Source organism: Cucurbitaria berberidis (genome assembly GCF_010015615.1).
Source record: "Cucurbitaria berberidis CBS 394.84 unplaced genomic scaffold K460scaffold_5, whole genome shotgun sequence".
In the NCBI taxonomy this organism is placed as follows: domain Eukaryota; kingdom Fungi; phylum Ascomycota; class Dothideomycetes; order Pleosporales; family Cucurbitariaceae; genus Cucurbitaria; species Cucurbitaria berberidis.
The window spans coordinates 603,259-622,861 of NW_024468939.1; the positions used below are offsets into that span (position 1 = coordinate 603,259).

General features: G+C 51.2%; 8 protein-coding genes across 8 annotated transcripts; 4 read left to right on the forward strand and 4 right to left on the reverse strand.

Moving 5' to 3' along the window:
* Positions 1 to 34: 34 nt before the first annotated feature.
* On the forward strand, positions 35 to 1,443 carry K460DRAFT_419586 (uncharacterized protein). Its single transcript, XM_040938024.1, has 3 exons — positions 35 to 694; positions 757 to 1,308; positions 1,358 to 1,443. Exons 1-3 carry the CDS (start codon positions 93 to 95, stop codon positions 1,368 to 1,370), a joined length of 1,167 nt encoding a protein of 388 aa, XP_040784102.1. The 5' UTR covers positions 35 to 92; the 3' UTR covers positions 1,371 to 1,443.
* Positions 1,444 to 1,510: 67 nt separating this feature from the next.
* On the forward strand, positions 1,511 to 4,652 carry K460DRAFT_169033 (uncharacterized protein). The gene is made up of 2 exons (XM_040926939.1): positions 1,511 to 3,893; positions 3,948 to 4,652. Exons 1-2 carry the CDS (start codon positions 1,728 to 1,730, stop codon positions 4,584 to 4,586), a joined length of 2,805 nt encoding a protein of 934 aa, XP_040784103.1. The 5' UTR covers positions 1,511 to 1,727; the 3' UTR covers positions 4,587 to 4,652.
* A 518-nt stretch (positions 4,653 to 5,170) lies between these two features.
* On the forward strand, positions 5,171 to 6,439 carry K460DRAFT_388461 (uncharacterized protein). Its single transcript, XM_040935692.1, has 3 exons — positions 5,171 to 5,467; positions 5,521 to 6,001; positions 6,058 to 6,439. The coding sequence occupies exons 1-3, from the start codon at positions 5,196 to 5,198 to the stop codon at positions 6,412 to 6,414; spliced, it is 1,110 nt and encodes a 369-aa protein (XP_040784104.1). The 5' UTR covers positions 5,171 to 5,195; the 3' UTR covers positions 6,415 to 6,439.
* A 375-nt stretch (positions 6,440 to 6,814) lies between these two features.
* K460DRAFT_318621 (lytic polysaccharide monooxygenase) lies at positions 6,815 to 8,060 on the reverse strand. The gene is made up of 4 exons (XM_040930397.1): positions 7,695 to 8,060; positions 7,403 to 7,642; positions 7,014 to 7,337; positions 6,815 to 6,955 (listed from the first exon to the last, which is right to left on the reverse strand). The coding sequence occupies exons 1-4, from the start codon at positions 7,815 to 7,817 to the stop codon at positions 6,944 to 6,946; spliced, it is 699 nt and encodes a 232-aa protein (XP_040784105.1). The 5' UTR covers positions 7,818 to 8,060; the 3' UTR covers positions 6,815 to 6,943.
* A 370-nt stretch (positions 8,061 to 8,430) lies between these two features.
* On the reverse strand, positions 8,431 to 12,406 carry K460DRAFT_397748 (WD40 repeat-like protein; the record flags this gene model as incomplete). The annotated part of the gene is made up of 4 exons (XM_040936180.1): positions 12,041 to 12,406; positions 11,094 to 11,986; positions 10,907 to 10,920; positions 8,431 to 10,548 (listed from the first exon to the last, which is right to left on the reverse strand). The coding sequence occupies exons 1-4, from the start codon at positions 12,388 to 12,390 to the stop codon at positions 8,431 to 8,433; spliced, it is 3,375 nt and encodes a 1,124-aa protein (XP_040784106.1). The 5' UTR covers positions 12,391 to 12,406.
* A 629-nt stretch (positions 12,407 to 13,035) lies between these two features.
* K460DRAFT_358284 (phosphoglycerate mutase-like protein) lies at positions 13,036 to 14,141 on the forward strand (the record flags this gene model as incomplete). Its single annotated transcript, XM_040932093.1, has 2 exons — positions 13,036 to 13,903; positions 13,960 to 14,141. The coding sequence occupies 2 exons, from the start codon at positions 13,036 to 13,038 to the stop codon at positions 14,139 to 14,141; spliced, it is 1,050 nt and encodes a 349-aa protein (XP_040784107.1).
* Positions 14,142 to 14,345: 204 nt separating this feature from the next.
* K460DRAFT_419592 (uncharacterized protein) lies at positions 14,346 to 15,752 on the reverse strand (the record flags this gene model as incomplete). Its single annotated transcript, XM_040938025.1, has 4 exons — positions 15,557 to 15,752; positions 14,954 to 15,509; positions 14,814 to 14,900; positions 14,346 to 14,749 (listed from the first exon to the last, which is right to left on the reverse strand). Exons 1-4 carry the CDS (start codon positions 15,704 to 15,706, stop codon positions 14,346 to 14,348), a joined length of 1,197 nt encoding a protein of 398 aa, XP_040784108.1. The 5' UTR covers positions 15,707 to 15,752.
* A 1,518-nt stretch (positions 15,753 to 17,270) lies between these two features.
* K460DRAFT_318636 (uncharacterized protein) lies at positions 17,271 to 18,597 on the reverse strand. The gene is made up of 3 exons (XM_040930398.1): positions 18,287 to 18,597; positions 17,864 to 18,232; positions 17,271 to 17,800 (listed from the first exon to the last, which is right to left on the reverse strand). The coding sequence occupies exons 2-3, from the start codon at positions 18,125 to 18,127 to the stop codon at positions 17,420 to 17,422; spliced, it is 645 nt and encodes a 214-aa protein (XP_040784109.1). The 5' UTR covers positions 18,128 to 18,232; positions 18,287 to 18,597; the 3' UTR covers positions 17,271 to 17,419.
* Between the last annotated feature and the right edge of the window lie 1,006 nt (positions 18,598 to 19,603).

Here is a 19,603-nt window from a genome sequence, read left to right on the forward strand (position 1 = left end):
GCTCAGTCACATTGTGGTGCCAGCATGCTCGCTTCTGGGCCATAACACTATCTTGCACACCCAAGTCCTCCTAATGTAAACGATTTGGCACCATGTTATTCGCTTTCGCACTATTATCGCTCGTTTCCGTCTTCTCCCTTGGGTCCGCTTATACTGATCTCAGCGACGACACCCTTAAGAACCTGCCAGGTCCTGGCGATGATTTCGATATCAAGACAGGCTCCATATTAGCGCCAATATTGCGCCCTAGAGTATCGGGAACAAAGGGCAACAGGGCGGTGCGCCAGCACTTCGTCGACTTTTTTAAGTCGCAACTACCGGAATGGCGGATCGAAATGCATAACTCGACTTCAACAACGCCTGTGAGCGGGGGAAAGCAAGTGCCCTTTGTCAACTTCATCGCTACACGCGACCCACCGGGTAGCCTTCAGGGCGATGTCTCGAGACTAGCACTAGTCGCACATTACGACAGCAAGTACACGCCAAAGGGCTTCATAGGAGCGATCGATAGCGCGGCACCATGCGCTATGATCATGCATGTTGCGCGCAGCATCGACGCAGCTTTGACTAAGAAATGGGCTGCTCACGGCGGGGACGACTTTGATGTAGAACACAAGGGTGTACAAATACTATTGCTGGACGGCGAGGAGGCCTTCAAAGTCTGGACTGATGCTGACAGTCTCTACGGTGCTCGGTATGCTCTAGAATCATCATAAACCCATGACGAAAAACGAAATGCTGATCCGTGACAATCAGTGCACTTGCTGAAGATTGGGAGTCGACCTTCCACACCGCCGCATCGATATACCGTACCCCTCTCGACTCGATCGAGCTCTTCCTCCTACTTGACCTTTTGGGCTCTGCCCGGCCGCGCGTACCGTCCTACTTCAAAACTACCCATTGGGCGTACAAACACATGGCGCGTGCAGAGGATCGCTTACGGAAGCTGGGCCTGATGAAGTCTTCTCCCAACCACGCCGCTAAGATGGCCAAGCGTGAGAATAAGAAGCCGCGCCGCGAGCCACACTTCTTGCCTGAAGGCAACAAGGCCGACGATGCTTTCATGGGCGGCTTCGTGCAGGACGATCATGTTCCCTTCATGGCTCGGGGGGTGGATATTCTGCACATCATACCTACTCCTTTCCCATCAGTATGGCACGAAATAATAGATGATGGAGAGCATTTGGATATGGACACTGTGGAGGATTGGACGAGGCTGGTCATGGCGTTTACGGCCGAGTGGATGGACTTGGAAGGTTTCCTGAACTTCAACTCAGAAGAACGGAGAGATACCTCGAAGTCGGAATTGTAAGTAACATTCGTCAAACTCGATTGTGTGTGAGTTGACCTTGTGTAGTGAGATACCCTAGTATTCGAATGCAACTACCTGTTTCATTGTTAGGGTAGCGTGAGACAATGCCCGGTGTCTGACTTTTGTTCTGCGCATGTGTTACTAACTATGAGACAAAGAATTACGAAATCATGCGGCAGCCGCAACTGGCATTGATCATTCATGTGAAAATAACAAAGACGTAAGCCTTGGCCAGTACAAGTAGTCTGAGACACCGGGACCACGGCTGTGCATTCTAGAGTCCGCAACAATAGCATTGCGACACCACGTTGATTTTCAGTTGGTACTCGTATGCGATCGTATCTCTTGAGACTGATTCGCTTTCGACCATCACGCTTTAGCTTTTACACAAGACTCCCCGCAACAAACAACAAATATGCCAAAAGGTAAACCGAAAAAACGCAATCCTAATATGTACCACGGCTCCACGATACCACAACCGCGCAGCATGGCTCCCCAAGCTGTTGCACACAAGCGCGGCGGCACGCACCGTGTCAAAGATAGTGATCGAACAGACTCCATATATGACAACTATAACTACAAGGAACTCCTTGACGCGACCAAGGAGCGGGCCCTGTATCGCAAAGACATGAAGAAGGTTGAAATGGCAAAGGCGCTGAAAGATGACGACACTGAGAGGCGAAGGGCCGAGCGCCACGCAATCGTTGAGCGGGAAAAAAAGCAACAAGAAGAGAAGAAGGCCCAGCAGAAACGAGATGCTGAGCGCCAGGCAGCAAGCAAAGCGTATCACGAACGCAGGATTAAGAGAGAAGAGAGAAGAGCACGCTGCGAGATGGTCAGTGATGATAGTTTGAGTGACGCCGAACCGGGAGAAGAGCATGCAGGATTAGATGTCGTAAATGAGTATACGTCCGAAAAGATTGGTTACGTGGTCAGCGACGAATCTTGGGATAGCACATCCTCCGAATCAACCGTCAGATCCGTGAACCAGCCTATCATCCCTGACTGCAAGCTTCGCCTCTTCGAGTGGCCGTACTCACACATGCCGGTAACGAATCCACTTCCCATGCTGCCAACCTCTCCAGATCGACATAGACAAAATGTCCTCCTAGAACGCCTACCGTGGACGGTTCCCTATGCGCCACTAAAGGTTATTACGACCGAGACTAAGCAGAAATTATTTCTCCCTGGTCAGAAGTATCCTGCGGGCGTCAACCCTGACTACGTCCCCGTACTGTCTCTGCAGACGAGAAGTGCGGCCCGCAACGGCATATTGGAGGGCGTTCTGCGCAAAGCAACCATTGAAAAAGCTGCTCATTGGGCCGAGCGCACGCAAGTTCAAGGGTGGAATGCGCGAATGTACTTCAATCTCCCCGCGCGGAACGAGTTTAAGGACCTCGCGGAGACATACGTCAAATGGAACTTGGAGAATCGAAAGTTGCTCAGGGTCAAGGGGCGCGGTGATGGCGTACCGGCTGATCGAGAAAGGCGCCATGCACAAAGGTACATAAACAAAGAGAAGAAAACGATGGAAGTGTATGAGGCCTCCCAATATCGCCCACTAGCTGTGTGTTATATTCCCTCGTACCTGGACTTCGACTCTAATCCACGAAGAGGAGATCATAAACACCCCGGGAAATACTGCTCCTTGGAGAATTTGTTTTTCATTCGTTTCCCGGGCTGTGATTTACCCCACTACTATTTCTGGACACGAGTGGGAGAGTGGGAGGATCCGACAGTACCCAATGCGGGGTGGGATCGTACGAAGGTACAAGAAAAGCCATTCGTTGAAGTATCCACGTCTGAAGATTCAGATACCCAAAAGAACACACGACGACCTGCCCGGAAACAACCATACAACCCTTGGAAGGCTCCCTTTAAACGCTGGATCAGAGTGAAGAAGCCAGATGCTATACAGGGTAGCTCCGTTACATCGGAGCAAACTAAATTCGCCACTACGTTGACAAAAGTCGAGCATGAGCTCTACTCCCACGGCCTCGCAGCAACACTAGGCAAATACAGGACAAAATGGGCTGCGAATAGAAAATTACACACCTGGAAAATCTTCGCTCACGCTTTACCGGGGTTATACCCGAGCGGTCAGATTCCAGATGCGCCTCCTGTGGAAACACATGCTGGAACCAACGTGGCCATCAAACTGGCTATGATTGATTCCTTGGGCGAAGATGGCAAGACGCCATTAAGTCCACTGAAGGGTCATGAACCGTGGACACGGGACGATGATAAGTTCTGGGACGTTGTGGAAGTTGATGTGGAGGAGACAGAGATGATGGCAGAAGAAGACATACCGGAAGAGCTCGAGTGCTCTGAAGACGCTCTGTATCGCCGATTTAGTATTACATCTCACGAGAGCCATGAGCAGATGGCCAATTGGCTGCACCAAATCAGTCCTTCGTATGTCCCGCCGACGCCGACGAGCCTTCCTACGACACCATCAGCAGAAGACGTGAACTTTAAAGAGAGGCATGAATGGGAAGATAGATTCCTTAGGCTTCCTGACAACGATACGAGTGCTACATGCCCATTCTGCTGTATAGCGTGGGAAACCATGAGTTCTGAGGTATAACCCCATGATGCACTGCTACATCGAGAGCGCAAGCTAACCAAGGAGCAGGCGAAAGCAGACCACATGTTGTCCCATTCTGACAAGACGGACGTTCGTGCTCGACGCTCCCCGGCAGAACAGACTCTGCTCTTCTCCCTGCCTCACGCAGGCCGAAAACTGAACCGTCGAACGTTGGCAACCAATAACAGCTTCTTTGATGCTAGCATGGACGGAGACATCGATACTCCCATCACCTCGAAACCTCCCAAGCGCGCTTCTCGCCCCAGCACTAGTAAATTCAAAGTTCGCCGTCCGTCAGCTGAGATCTATACACCCGTGTCGCCGTCGACCCACGACCCATTCCTTACTGATCACGACAAGGAACTATCGAATCTAAAGGGACGCACGAAATTTTCTTATTCAAATTATCGTATTCGGCCGGTAGCCTTGTCGACGTCTTCGGTTGGTCTCACACCTATGCAGAGGAGAAGGAGGAAAACTAAAGGGTCTGCTGATGTTGATGCATCTACGGTAGTTCAAGAGAAGATACACAATATGAGTGTTGTAAAACCTGAGGCTTCATTAGTAGATGACAACAGGAAGAGGAAAGCCAGAGGAGATGATCTAGGCATCGAGCGGGATGCCAAACGGCCGAGAAGTAGGTTGGTGCAAAGTAGTAGCGTAAGCGGATGGTGCGCTGTTATGTAGAGAAGGTATCAGGAATTTGGGAGCACCGTGTCTGGTTTTTCTTGATCTATCGATGAATCCTCTTTCGGTACTCTGCCGGTAATATTATCTGTAGACAGTGGAAGACGCTTTAGAGCTTGCTAGACTCTTAGTCAATCGTAGAGGCGGTGTTGCAATCTGATCCACTGGAACTTCACCACGGTTACAATGAAGTAATAGCCCCCACTACGTAGCGATAACCACATTGTAACGAGATCATCACCAGTTCAAAAAAAAAAACGAGGCATTTCTTCGCGCCCCGGCCTGCAACAACAATATTATCTACTACCTTCGCAATATAGGGCTGTCAACTGTGACCGGTCGGCTGCCAATCGGGCGGAAGAACTTTGGAATAGAGCACCTATCGGTGGCTTTGCAGCCCGGTGATCGCGTCGTTTAGCAGAGGCAAGGTGGTATCATAAACTAATGCGCGATGGTCCTTTGCAGCCGCTGTAGGATGGCTTGTTTTACTGCCTCTCTGGTTGTGTGGCGCGGTTGCTGAACCAACCAGAGCGCACAGGTCTTTGGCGCTTCGCGAGAGAGCAGCGACTGATCAACGACCAACATCACAATGCAGCACAGCGTACGGCTATGTCGACATCGCAAGGAGGTGTAGCGCAGCACCAGCATGTCACGCAGCCCCCGAGTACAACTGACCAGCCTTTGACGCCTCTGCTAACCGACAAGAAGCCATTTGCGGGAGCGCTTCGCGTTATTGCACTTTTTAGAGACATCCAAGCAGGAAGAATTACCAAGCGAGACACGCAGGTAGAATTCCAGCTTGCAGAAGGAGAGTACGGTCACATAGAGAGGACACTCCGACGAGACGATGTGCTTTCGGGTTACGTGCAAGATAAAATACGGTTAGTGGACCGTAGACACCGCGAAGACCACAGCTGACGGTAGTCATTGGCAGGTATGACTACGACGAAGATCAATGCAGACTGTTTGTTCGCGTGTCTACCGAGACACACGAACGCTTCATTGACGCAGTAGAGGATGACATTCGGAGCCAGCTGAAAAAGATCCGGAACGGATTAGGGAGGAAGGCTGAATTCGCGCAGAAAGTGCATCCAGTCCGATTAACTGAGATACGTTTCGACGCCAGCGCTTTGTCTAGCAAATCGAAGTACGAGCCAGACGCGTCATTTAGGCATGAAGATGCACAATATCCGGGCGTCATTATCGAAGTCGCGTACTCGCAACAACAGGGGCGCTTAGGCCAGTTGTCTGAGAACTATATTCTAGATTCGGATGCCAACATACGGGTGGTTGTCGGCCTAGACATTGCGTACGGCAAGGAGTCGCGCAAAGCAACGTTGTCAATATGGCGGTCCCAACTGTTCGATACTACTGACGGGCCTGAATTACGAGCGGTGGATGTGGTCATGGATGAGGTAGGTCCAGTTATCGTGATAATAACTTGTTCTCGATGTTCTGACGTTCCTACCAGGCTTTCCGCGACGATGAAGGAAATCCCGTCGATCATCCAGGCTTGCGGCTCCACCTCAGCGACTTCACTTGCGAGGGACTTGCCCGGGAAGAACTGGGAGATGAGGATGCAGATATTTGCATCTCTGGGATACAACTCTGCCGATATATTGATGCGGCAGAGGGCAAAGTGGGGCGAGCACTGCGCACGGAATCTTTGGGTAATAATGTCAAGAAGCGGAAACGGTCGGAAACACCTGCAGAAATTCAGTCCAGTGATGAAGCTAAGTACGCTAAACAAGAGGAGAGAGCTGCGAAGCGTGCAGATTATGACGTGGATTACCAGGACAAACGATCGACCAAAAGTCGTTCAGACTAAAATACCAATTATGTTTTATCACGCCATCCCTTCACAGTTCTCTGCTCGCCATCTTGCTGCACAAAATGCTGCCTCATCGCAACACATTAGCAAGAATGCGACTGCACTTTCTCTATTTCCTGCGTTTCCCTGAATAGTGGTACCCTGTGCATTTCCATTTGCTTCAGCCTGCCGCGCCCTTACCAACTTCCCAGTGTTATCTCTGAAATTGTAGTCTTAGAAGACCCATCGCACTTATCTCAGGTATTGTTATATAGGTATAAAGGTAAGAAAAGGTATTCTACTGTTTGATACTTTAAGGACCTGTGGCTTTTCTCTTAATAAAGTGGTTCTTGTCACATAGTAGGGGATATCAGTAGTCTTAAAAGTGACTTGAAGAGCACGAGGAGCAAGTGAATGTCTCATGAGTTTTTGAAATTTACATGCTCGATGCCGCAGTTCTAAAAAGTATAGAAGAAGAATATACAAGAAGCTATCCATAGTCCTCTGTTAACGTTCCGTCGCCAACATCTCTCACGCCAGCTCTTGCTCAGCATTTGAACTAAGTGTGAAGTCAGTATATGTCTCATACGCAGTCCGCAAATCGGAAATTTACATACCACACTTGGTCCTGGCGCAGTATACGTCTTCTGGCCATTGTACAGGTTGTACAAGATGCCCGGGTCAGTAGCCGCGTAAGCCCCAGGCAAGGACACAGTAGCAGGCGTCTTATCTGCAGATGCGCCAACAATGTTGATCTGCGCACACTCCATGTAGAACTGCGCACCCTTCTGGCTCGACGCAGCATGCAATGCGATCAACTCGCCGCGGAGAAGATACTGCCCAGGCGCGATGCACTTGGGAATCGTAATGGTCTGCACGCCTTGGTTGGCGATCAAGCGGTCTACGCCCCATTTGGTGCCGTCGAAACTGTCTTCTGCAATCTTTACATTTGCGCATGTTGGTTAGAAATAGACCCCTGGCTCATATGAGGGGGTCTATAACGTACCTTGAACCACCCACCCCCGATACCCGAGTCCGTCTTTGCATCACTGACTTTCTTGAGATACGCCATAACGGGACCTTTGTGACTTGCGTCGATGACGTCGCCCGGTCCGGAAGTGAGGGTGTGACGCCATGTGAGAGTAGCCTGTGAGCCGGCCTGTACGGTAATGACGGTGTTGGTTTTTTGCGTGGGGTTGGGGCCGCCGTTGCAGACTATGTCGTTGGAAGTCACATCTTGGATAGGCTGTTGAATGTTAGATCGTTTTCCGAGGAGATTATACATGAACGGGACGTACGCCATCGTAAGAAGGGACGCGGACACCGTCACCAACTGCGCCACCGTTCAGGGAGAGGAAGATGGTGTGTGCAGAGGCGGATGAGGCAGCAGCAGCAACGGCGAGAGTGGATGAGAACTTCATATCGATGGATTTCTTGTGGTCCTGAGAAGGTTCGATGTCTTTTCCTGCGTGGTGGAGTTGATGTACAGGTCTTCATCAGCTTATGAAGAAATCCGTTAGTGCATTTCCCTATCCCATGGACCCAACCCCAAGGCCTTGAATCTAGGAAACGTGCAATGATGCTACGGATTGACCGCCACGAGAGCTTGGTTGTTCATCTGCACCCCAGATAAGCGGAGCATTTGCCTCGTATCCACCAATCCCATTTTATGCCAATTACTCCACAGCCTTACTGTTATTCTACCAAGTGCAGCTATACTTTGCCGAACCCGGAGATTGAGGTTCCGTGTTCTTGTAGCTGCGACGATGTTAGATTAAACAATCTAGAAGAGCTTCAGAAGGGTCTAAGGTGCTAAGCGAGTGCGCTTTTAGCCAATGGCTTAGCCGTAGGTAGATTGCAGGGCAGTTGAACATCAAGATTCCGGAACAGAAGTATGCCTCCATATGAGAAGGCTTGCGTGTGACCTGGTAGAAACCTTGCTACTAGATTGGGTTATCTTGTCTAGAACTTGTCGGGCATAGTCGCGCGGTTTACAAACAGCTGATGAAGATTCATGGCAAGCTCACAATGCGCTTACACGAGCGTCACATCCTCGAGCTTCACATCGTCCATCGCCATAACCTCACCCTTCATAATACCATGCACATACGCTTCTCCCAACATCTTGTATCCCACAGTGTTCCCAGCATCGTCTAGTGTCTTTCTCACCACGAAGGGTACACATGCCCTATCAAAAACTACGACCTCATCGCCATCTTTAGCACCCCGCGGAACAAGCGCAAAGTAACCTCGTCTGGTAATGACAAAACGCCGCATCTTCAGCGCAGCCCGAAGTGCAGTCCTCAGATCTTCTAATGTTTTGGCCGGCTTTCTTGACCTAAGGCTGTTCAAAGTGAAGAACCCTTTCTGGCGTCGTGGGCTGTATATTTGACCAGGCAAGGAGTGCATGTGTCCCGTAGTAGAGTCGAGAATCAGGCTGAAGACTTCGCTATGGTCTTGCGAAGGTAGAGCAACACCAGAACCATCGCGTCCAGCTAAAAGAGTATACAAGAAAGCGCCGTAGATTGAGGTCTCAGATGAATGATAGGTCTGGGCGTCAATTGCCTCGCGGACAATATTGACGTATGAAGCCAGTTCGCGGTTCCCAGATTGCGGATTATCGATGTCGAGCTTCGGATCCTGACTTACGCAACCAAGCGTTACAATGGTATCGAACATCTTACCGGCGAGGGTGACCTGCTTCTTGTCTTTGCTTAAGGCCATCTTAGGGAACTGCCCAGCTACAGGCCTTCCGCCGGCGCAATACAACGTCCACGCCTTCGTCGAGTACCCTAGGGCTTCGGTGACCCGAGGAGAACCCCAGTCAGGGATCCACGATGGTTGGAGTGGCTGATCATGGTCGACGCAACTCAGCAGCTCGTAGATAAGAAGAGGCAATTGTGTGAGGCAGGCTTCGTGGAAAACTTCTCTATCGGTAACCGCAGGTGAGTAATCTGCAACTATGTTCGACTCTGCCATACCTAGCACGCCATAGATCTTGTCTTTCGGTTGCGTTGCCTGAGCGTACCGCGTGGAGACGAGGATGTTAAGCAGATATTCCCTCTGGACGAGAGTCAAGCCTTGTATACGATCTGCTTGAATTGAATTGACTACTGTGGCACCTTGAGGTAATGGGGCGGCTGTTGGATCACCTTTGGAATATTCGCGATCGAGAGCATCGTTCGTTGTTAGCCATTGGAGCAGTCTGGACTCGTGTAGTAAATAGCACCATGCCGCGAAATCATCCCAACAGGCTATGGCTCGACCACACTCAATGAACAAGTCGCGGGAAAGGAATGCTTCCTGTATTGTCCACAACCGGGTAAACCAGGGCCGCCTGAGAAGCTGTTTGACAGCCCACCAAGATCGGTCCGTAGCTGGAGGGAAATGTAGTCTTCCAAAATCTTCTGGGGTTACTTGCGCATCGCTTCCCTGTAGTCTTGCATGTACATTCTCCATCGTCTCAAATGCAAGGACTGAACTGGAGTCTTCATCATCGCCTAGCCATATGAGGGTATTGGTCGCATTCGTGTAGATCTTTCCCATCAGTGGGATTTGCTGTACCTTCTCTGCAATGTCCGGTTGATTCATGCAGATCTGATCAATCCACAGGATGACGCTATTTTCGATCGATCTCAGATGGCGCAACGCGCTTGCCAGACTGCTTGTGATCTTTATAAAACCCGGTTCAATCGATATTGCCTGATCGAAGATAGGTGCTCCCCATACATAACTGAGTGCCGTGTACCACACAGGTTTCTCAGTGGCAAGCGACACAGCGTGGTTCGTGTGTCTTGTGTACCTTTCGCCTTTGTAGCTCATGTCCTCCATCAATGGATATGAGAAGTCAATGCTGACAATATGAAGAGTTCCTTTGAACGGGTCATCGGGCTCACCCGGATAAAGCTCGAGGACCCGGACCTCGCCGTCAAGAAGGGGTTGGTATAATTTGGAGCATTCGGCTCTCTGCACGAGTTGCTCACTATGCTTGGCTTTTTTGCTGGCGATGAAATCACTCAATGCAGCTTGTGCATGCTCGTCCAGTTGCCCATGCACTCCCACAGGGCCATCGGCGGTGGCGGTCTGGAAAACAGAGGTTTTGGCGAGTGTCTCCGCGTCGACCGATAGGAAGCAGTTGCAATCGTCTGCTCTCTATGGGTCAATTGGCTCGCTACATTGTAATGTGGGGAGGAGAAACACCTTTCGGGTCTATAGTGTGAGCACAATCCCGCGCATGCTCAACGAAACGTGACTCTGTCTGAAGGCTCGTCATACTGCCTTGCGCAGTTCCTGGATTTATGCGAGGATGAAGGTCGCAGTCAGGCTATCTTCGTGGCTTGCTGACGTGTTAAGCTAGATTTGGCTTAGGCTCTCTCCGAAAAGAGAACGCACATATTAATGGAACACGATAAGACAAGAAGGGTGTGGATCGCTCTGAATTGAAAATTGGGACACGATCTATTCTGGTTAAGTAGGTAACTTGGTGCAACGAGTCAGGCTTTTTGCATACCTGCCTAAACCGAGCTATTGAGAACATAGTAGGCTTGCATATCGCATCCACTGGCTTTCTCCTTGACCACGTAGGAGTGCGCAAGCACTTCAACTGTGTCGACTTGAGCGGCAGTGATTTTCATGACTAACAGCTGTCAATGGCTCGGGACGTGTTCCTCAATCCAAACCCGAGAACTGCAAAATACCATGCCCGCTCTGCTGCTTGCCCTTGTTCCGCTTCCTCTTCTTGCGTTTTTGCTTGGGCTCATCCTCTTCGCTGCTGTCTTCCATATCCTCATCGCTATCCTGGTTTGAATCGCTGTCGTGTTCGCGCTTTCCAATTGCTGTGCTGTCTTCTATTTCTTTGTCCTCGTCTTCATCGACATCTTGCCAGGTCTTCTCACCCCACACCTTTACAGTCTTGCCACCACCACTGATCATCCTGCCAGAGACATCAAAGCCAAGGGCGATGACGCCTTCGTGTGACAGCTCATCGTGTTTGAGCTCTGCGACAATCTTGTTGGGTCCAATCTTGGCAAAGCGTATGTCGCCGTTGCCCATGCCTACTGCGACGATCTTTCCACCAGGTCCGACGCCGTCGGGCAGTAGCGCCATGGAGTCCAGGCTTTCTCCACCTCCCTTGGAGCGGTCGACAACGATGCGCTCATCTTGATCGTCCCAGACTCCGCGCTCCCACAAAGTGAGAACGCCATTGCCTGCACCCACGATGACCTTCTCGCCGACGTTGGTGCCCTTGGTAGAGAGGCCGGTCACAATGAGCGAGGTGAGCAGCTCTTCATCTTGGTCCTCGCTGCGAACCATGACGCCTCTCCGCAGATCAGTGACTGCCAGTGTGCTCCCGCCTGTTGTGACCCATTGCTTGCTGAAGCCACTGGTGCTCGCTTGCGTCGCCGGGAGAGGTGTGAGGGAGGAAATGTAGTCGTCGTGAGGGTGGTGCGTGTCTTGGGGCTTCAGTGCTGATTTGCCGCCCAGCTGTCGGATATCGTAGATATGGAGAGCGGACGAGTCGGTGGTGACGATCAGCGATTGCGGGGAGAGGGCGTGGACGAGTGTCGGGGCATCGATGCCATTGTTTGCACTGGACAAGGTCAATACTCGATGGTATGTCTCAGAGTAAATATAAGAGGCTTACGGGTCCAGCGGAATAGCTATCTTTGCAGTGACTTGGCCCGTTGCAGAATCGGCGACCTTTACGATGCCATCTGTGCCAGCAGAGTACAACTGCGCACCATCCAGGCTATACGCAAGAGTCCTGCAGCTTCCCTTGTGCCGCCGCGTCTTCCATGCCGTTTCTATGTGCCCGAATCCATTCTCCGAGGCCAATGTCGCGTCATTGTCGCTGTCGTCGCTTGCACCCGGGGGCAGCCTGTATGTCTGAACATGGCCGGAGGCGAGTCCTACCGCGACAATTGGTTCCTCGGGATGGATCGCCTGCGCGAACAGATCGTGGTCGAGCGGGATAGCGCACACATTCTCAAACATTTTGGGCGTGACGGTGTGGTCGCAAAAGATGGACATTTGGCGATAGCTTCAACTTTTTTGTGGAGCTAGTAGCCGACCGCATGGCAGCTGCAGCCGACATGCTTGGCGTTCTCCCAAACCTACGGAACCCTTCATGCTTCCACCTGGGCGTTCCACCTCCAGGCCTTTCTTCGGTGCCTGAGGTAAAATGGTCAGCATCAACTAGTCAGGCACAATCCTTCATGGCCCTACAAGATGGCTGACCATGTTCTAGCTTGACGATTATCCAGATCTGAATCGTGCGGGTACCAACAGCGAACGCGTCGTCGTCCCAATCATCGTCTCTGCACCGAACACGCAGCCTCGCCATCGATATCTCTCTCTTTGCCACCCCATAGTAGTAACCTGCTAGCTAACGACAACACGGGAAGGTCGACGCATGTTCGTTGACTTATGCCTGATGCAGGAACACGCCTGCGTCACGTTTCCTAGTGATTGGCTGTCATCATCGCACCATGCATCCTGCCATCGTCGTCAGTTGTAGAGATGAGATACGAAAAATCAAGCTCCAGGAAGCTCATAAAGAAGTCCAAATAGCTGGAATCTTATCCTCTCCGTCGGGTCCTACCTCTTCTTCTGTGGTATTCCAGTCTGTGCCCTGTCAAGATGATTGCTTCGTCGCTGTTGTACGGCTTGCTAGCGGCAGCCTCTACCGCCACTGCCTACTCGCCCGCGAAGTACACCAACTACACAGTCGTTAAAGGAATCTTCCAACAAGACGATGATGCTACGAATCCTTCCACCTTCAACTTCACCGCTTCAAACTTCGGGTTGATTCCGCGCTCCTACCCCAGTGACGACTCTTACCCGGACAGCAAGCAGTCCACTCAATGGCAGCGCCTTGCTCACTACATCGACACCTTGAACAAGAAGACGAAACGCAAGGAGCGCTACACTCTCTTCTTCATGGGACGTCATGGCGAAGGGTACCACAACGCTGCGGAGACTTATTTTGGCACCCCAGCATGGAACTGTTACTGGTCTGAATTGGATGGAAATTCTACTGTCACGTGGGCAGATGCTCACCTCACCGAGCAAGGCGTGGTACAAGCAAAGCGTGTAAACACCTTCTGGAAACACCTTATCAAAGACGAGAAGATTTCTCCGCCGGAGAAGTACTACAGCAGCCCGCTCTACCGCTGCCTTGACACTGCGAGGCTTACCTTTGCTGATCTGGATCTTCCGCACAAAAATCGATTCCAGCCGATCATCAAGGAGAATCTCCGTGAGGGCGTTAGTGCGCATACCTGCGATCGCCGCAGCAGCAAGACATACATCAAGAAGAACTTCCCGGAATTCAAGTTTGAATCCGGCTTTGCCAAGGAAGATCCGTATTGGCAAGAACTGCACTCTGAGCCACGTGCCAACCAAGATGCGAGGTCCAAGGAGGTAATTGATGAGATCTTCTCACAGGATGATGAATCTTACATCTCTATTTCTTCCCATTCTGGAGAAATCGCTAGTCTACTACGAGGTAAGCATCGGAGATTGCACCTACACGCAGGCGTAATCATGCTAATCATGCGATAGTCCTTGGCCATCGCGTCTTTAGCCTGAGCACTGGGTCTGTCATCCCTGTTCTAGTCAAGGCTGACCTGGTCATCGGCGATGCTCCTGCCACCACCACGTTGCCCTATGCAGCCCAAAAGACGTGCACGGCACCGCCTACGATCCGTGACTCGAGCTGCAATGACTGCTCTTGCTGTCTTTAGAAGCGTAGCAAGATTCAGGGTTCTAGGGAGGTTTCCTGATAGCCATGTCGCTGTGCTCGTCCTGTGCGACTCTGACACGGGCTGGGGGTAACGGATTTCAGTACCACTTGTACGAACATGCACGCGCATATGCGATTTACTGTTGTGAAATTGTATTATAAATATCAAGGGATTAGATTTGGGTATATTGCTGCAAAACAGAACTCATCGATAAGGAACACCATGCGGGCCCGGTGACCCGCGCTCTTCGTCCATGATATGGAACGTCCTCGACACCATAATATGCATCCCATCTTCCTCGCTGTTTCTCGGGCTCTTGTTTTTCAAATTTTGCTCGCTCTCGTTATCGGGTTCCTTCCTCTCCACCGTCGTAAACCACTGCGGCGACTTGGAGAACTCATCGTGCTGGAGGACTCCCTTCTCGTCCGACCCTTGTGTTGTTTGTACGGTGGTGCCCGGCTTATATGTGTCTGGACGGAGTTTGTCGTATGGGCGCTGGCTACTGCTTGGTATGGCATTGGGGGTAAGTGGTACGGACATGCCGTAGGCTGAGGGGCGTTTTCCAGTAGGGCGGGTGTTGAGACCAAGTCTCTGCATGGCGATAAAGACTATAAGTCGAGGTACAATATTAGTATATGCCTCATATGCACTCCGTGAACCAGGGGTACTCACACAGGGGACGTAGTGTTGCGAGGCTGCCCGCCGTAATGGCCAGACCCTGCTCAACTGTGGACCAGATGGCGATATCGATTGTAGCCCCTAACCATGTTAGAATATGCCCAAAATTCTCGATCGCGAAATGGGAAACTTACAAAGAAAGTCTGGTGAGTTGAAATCTTTTAGGAAGGGCAGGCGTGCAACGACTGCAGCACTTGCGACGCAACCCATGGTGATGAGTGGGATAAGAGCGACCTTGGCCCTCCTTTTCAGTTGCAAATGCCAGACGAGGAAAGCCGGGATGATCGCAAAGGTGAAGTCCGAAACGATGCTGAACGCACTGTATATGTAGGCGAGGACGGCGATGAGCGTATCGTTGACGCAGCGTCCAGACTGAGAGGTCCTGTCCCACATGTACGAGACAGGGGAGCACTGGAAGAGGCAGACGAAGAAGAAGACTCCGCCGGCAACCACGGAGATGAGCATGGCCAGGTAGAGAATCCAGGTGTGAATCTTGGTAACGCTAATCCGCAGGAGTAGGAAGCCGATTGAGAGTTTCGAGCACATCATTGAGGCTGCGTACAAAAGGTAACAAAAGAACCAGCAATGCCTGCCGTTCTGGTAACCTTCGGTAGTCAAATCAGCCCGATGGCGGCCAGTTCCGTATTTGACTCCCAGGTTGGACGAGGTAGCGTACATGATGAAGAAGATCTGACATAGTTAGTATTGCGTGTCTTGACCTGGTGTAGAGAACCTACTGTTGCAAACACCATTAGCCAGTCGTCTCGCCCAAACGCCTTCACCATGTGAATGCGGACCCAACATCTCAACGCGCATGCAAAAACAGCTGTAATCACAAACGCAATGTTGACTCCAAGGAGCTCCGGCCCTCGGTTTTCAATTGCCATGTTGGTTGGCTCAGGCAGTTGCTACACACGGAAAAGAAGAGAGATCCCAACAGCAGGTCCAAGTCCTCTCCGGGGGATCATTCTTTTCATATCTCACGAGAAAAGCAGGCGGCCGAAGCCGCCATACCCACCCTGGAGGATCGTCGGTTCTCACCACCAAGGGGCTAGCGGGCCCTGGGCCGTTTCAGGGAAGAAGTGTCAACCACGAAAAACGTCTGCCCCGCCAAACTAGAGTTGCCGACCATAAGAACTAGGCGGAGTCATGTCGACTAGGGATAAATCAGGATATCAACGTTGTTCGTGGATTCACAAAATGCCATGCGCATGCCTGAAACGCTGTGTTGGAGGCGACCATTCACGCCATGCGGAATCAGGTACGAGCATTGATCGTCACTCAGCAGTTGCTGCAGGGTACCGAGTAAGGATATGCAGTAGCAGGACTGGAAAAAGACAATTGCGTTTATAGGTCCGCCCAGTATAGACATGGGCCAGAAAGGACCTTCCCAAATGTTTCACGGATCTTACCGCCTCACCATGCACTAGCCCACTACGCAGTTGATCGTGCGGCATCCTTGCCGTAAAGAACCTTAATACACAACGGCACAGGGCTGGCTCCTTTTCTCCGACATGCTAAAACTTCTTAGCCCCTGGAACAGTTTGTCGGCGTTTATCCCCCGAAAGGGGCACTTTACAGGGTCGCAACGTGCCGACTCGCAAGCATGTTATGCTTAACCTTAAAAGTCCTAGATAGTCTAAGCATAAAGCTCTAAGCTGCCCTTTGAAGATTAGGGTACGACTTGGCGTGTTGTAATTCAGAGAATAGATCGTTTCAGCCACCTACCGGTGCATCCGCCTTGCAGCTCTTATCCTCAGAACCCCCTCCTCTTGACGCAATAGCTCATATGGCCAACGGCCACTTGCCACTCTTGAAACTTTATCTAGATGATCTTATCAGGGCACATCTAGAAGTACAGGATGTTTGAACGTTTGTTTCGCACCCTCGTCTGTGAACGGCAGATCAGAGCTTCACGAATAAACACTTTAAGGCTTCTGGTTGGAGTGATAATTCAGGGGTACGAGCCGACATCCAAGCACCCTGTATGTCAGACGTTCTTTCAACCTAGGTACACCGTACCGTGGGCAGAGAGACACGTGAAAAGTACGTCTACCGAGGAACGCTCGGGCTGTTGAGGTTAGTCAGATGGCATGCGTTCAGGGAGCACAACTTGTTCCTTGAGGTGGATCTACGCTCCACTACCGTACCCAGTCGGCACGGCTAAATGCGACTATGTCAGGACTAGTAGCGTTAGACTATGTCCATCACGGAGGGCGTTCCGCGCTCCCCAAGTGTAGCCGATACGAGAGACAATAGTTGCACCCCTTTCGGGTAGAGTGTCAACCTTTGGAGCTGTCCCAGTTTTTCCCCTGGCTATTGCGTGAAACCCGCGTTCCTCCTACCAATCAGCAGTGGTCCACCACCCACTGGGGCGAACCTGATCGTCTCGTTAGTCAATATGTTCACGTGGAAAGTGAGCTACTTATTACGACTTATTACGAAGGTGTTATTGAGTTCAAATGTCGCATAAGTTATGCACCCATCCTATCAACCATCATACAACGCGTCACCATACCCCACTAAATCGCGCAACACTAATTTTTGAAAAACAATAAAGAATCCAACAACTCGCCAACACTGATTCATCACTGATTTTCTCACCGCTGCGGCGGCGGATACAAGCTTTTGTGCGGCCAAATGCACAAGCCGCCACAGTCCGCACCCCCGTTCTTCGGATCACAATCATCCCTCGGGTCGTCATGGCAAACCTGGCCCTTCTCACCGCATGCAAATCCTGCAAACCCACCGCACATCTTGTCCTTGACACAGATACCAAGACCGTCACATGCAGGTCCGCAGCCAGGCGTGTACGGATCCGTAATGCAAATGTCGTCTCCGTCGCAGGTCTGGAAGTTAGCTCGACCGCCGCCGCAGACTTTGTGCGTGTTTGTCGGTTTGGGCGGGCTTGACTTGGTTGGCGATGGGCGGGCAGTCCTGGTCTTGGTACGTAGCGTCTTGCTCGTTTGGGGCGGGCACTTCTTTACACAAGTCAGTTCAGCCATCATGTGACTTTATGATCTGGAAGGGGAAATGAGCAGTACCTGAGTGTTTGGTTTGGGGCCGCCGCACTTCTTATGGCATTGGTTTGCCGCAGCATTCGCGCAATAGCAGGAATCGGGCCACACCTGGGCACAGAAGATGTCCTCGCACTCGCAATCTTTTGCAGCTTCACGCTCGTGGGCAAGACTAGGCTCAGGTTCGGGTGCGCGAGTGGAGATATCCTGGCATTTCTGAGCTACCGGAGGGTCGCCACCACACTTCTCGTAGCATTGTTGCGCTACGTCGTTGGCGCAATGGCAAGACATAGGCCAGATCTGTGGACAATAGACTTGCTCGCATACACATGTGGTTGGCTTAGGTGCTGGCTGTTGTGTCGGGGCTGGCTTGCTGGGACAAAACTATTGCGTTAGGTTAGTTGGAGTACAAGAGGGTGATACAGATAGAGTGACTGACTGTGTAGGTAGGCTCATACTTGGGACATTTCTCTTTGCATCGACGTTCTCGGCCGTTGATGCATCGGCAAAGTGCCTTTTGGTGCGTCAGTCAAGGTCAAAGATAAGTGTTCGAGGACGGAGCCAACTACGTACCGCAGCATCATCACTTCTGCACTTGACCTGCGGGCACTGGCAATCATCCTCTTGGAGGTCCTGTGCCAGAGTGAGAGCGCCCAGCAAAGGCAAGAGGAGGAAAATCGCCTTCATCGTCGGGAACAAAGAACGATGATGTTGAGCTGGATGGTCGTGTCCTAGAAAATATTGTTGCCCTCAACTACAAGCCAAAGTCTGGTATGTAGAGAAGTCACGACAGCCACAACGCACAACTAGTTCTTGCCTGACATCACCAACAAGCATGCACCCGACTCTTTATACCTTTCGCCAAGCACCCATCAGAAACAGCCATATTAGGTTCATACTCTTCTGCACGCTAGGTGGCCTGAGCAACCAGTGTGGGTGTGGTATCACAACACGAGCTGAAGATCTGAATGCCGGGGAAAGGGCCGGCCGGATACAGCGGAGCGCACAGGGTAGAAAAGAAGCGAATCCAGTACTGACGTCTTGTCGTGGCCTTTGTGATCCAAATTCCTCGGATCACGAGAGCCGAAGGGAGACTGACTGATCGTGACAGCAATTTCCTGTCGTACAGAAAAGGATCAGAATGCTGACACTGTGTTGGCAAGGGAGAGACTTCAAAAAGTGTAAAGAGAAAGCTAATTATAGCCGCAAAACAAGCCTTTTGCACTACCCGGCTGAGCTGCTGTTCGCTTCTTGCTGTGGGACATGCGTGCATGTAAAACTATCTGGGGCTTGGAATCGAGACGATCACGTAGTTCGGGAACTGTGATTGTAAGAAGGGGCGAATCCGATTCGCCCACTGGTGGCTCAAGGTATTTCAGCAGATTGTTTTTCTTTCTATTACTGCTGGCTAAGCGAGCGGAAATTACCTAGTAGTGTATTCATATAGGCGGGCTTAATAGGCAGTATGGGCCGCATCGTGATCTGGAGATATATTCTCCTTGGGGGCATAAAAGCGATAAGGAACCAGTTATTCCCTTGCAGCAGCCATGATCTCAAGTCCATGATGTCGCAAAGAAAGGAGTGGAGAGACCGGAACTGACCTGAGTGATAAAGTGTGTGCGACCGGAATTGCAGAGGAATGCTTGGCGTTTTGCGGAAAGTGTGGCGGCGGCGGATAGATCCAATCACGCGCACATTTAACTTTTAATGCTGTCGCTCGTATCGCATGTCGTGCAATATACCAAGGCTTCTATGTTGTACACACCT

Bases quoted from the DNA above. Each gene is read 5' to 3' on its own strand.
- K460DRAFT_169033 (XM_040926939.1), top strand. From the start codon at position 1,728: ATGCCAAAAGGTAAACCGAAAAAACGCAATCCTAATATGTACCACGGC. The intron at 3,894-3,947 runs GTATAACCCCAT...ACCAAGGAGCAG, and splicing joins GGGAAACCATGAGTTCTGAG to GCGAAAGCAGACCACATGTT.
- K460DRAFT_388461 (XM_040935692.1), top strand. From the start codon at position 5,196: ATGTCGACATCGCAAGGAGGTGTAGCGCAGCACCAGCATGTCACGCAG. The intron at 5,468-5,520 runs GTTAGTGGACCG...AGTCATTGGCAG, and splicing joins TACGTGCAAGATAAAATACG to GTATGACTACGACGAAGATC. The intron at 6,002-6,057 runs GTAGGTCCAGTT...CGTTCCTACCAG, and splicing joins TGGATGTGGTCATGGATGAG to GCTTTCCGCGACGATGAAGG.
- K460DRAFT_318621 (XM_040930397.1), bottom strand. From the start codon at position 7,817: ATGAAGTTCTCATCCACTCTCGCCGTTGCTGCTGCTGCCTCATCCGCC. The intron at 7,643-7,694 runs GTACGTCCCGTT...AACATTCAACAG, and splicing joins GCGTCCCTTCTTACGATGGC to CCTATCCAAGATGTGACTTC. The intron at 7,338-7,402 runs GTACGTTATAGA...GCAAATGTAAAG, and splicing joins TCGGGGGTGGGTGGTTCAAG to ATTGCAGAAGACAGTTTCGA.
- K460DRAFT_318636 (XM_040930398.1), bottom strand. From the start codon at position 18,127: ATGTCTTGCCATTGCGCCAACGACGTAGCGCAACAATGCTACGAGAAG. The intron at 17,801-17,863 runs GTACTGCTCATT...ACTTGTGTAAAG, and splicing joins GCCCCAAACCAAACACTCAG to AAGTGCCCGCCCCAAACGAG.
- K460DRAFT_419586 (XM_040938024.1), top strand. From the start codon at position 93: ATGTTATTCGCTTTCGCACTATTATCGCTCGTTTCCGTCTTCTCCCTT. The intron at 695-756 runs GTATGCTCTAGA...CGTGACAATCAG, and splicing joins GACAGTCTCTACGGTGCTCG to TGCACTTGCTGAAGATTGGG.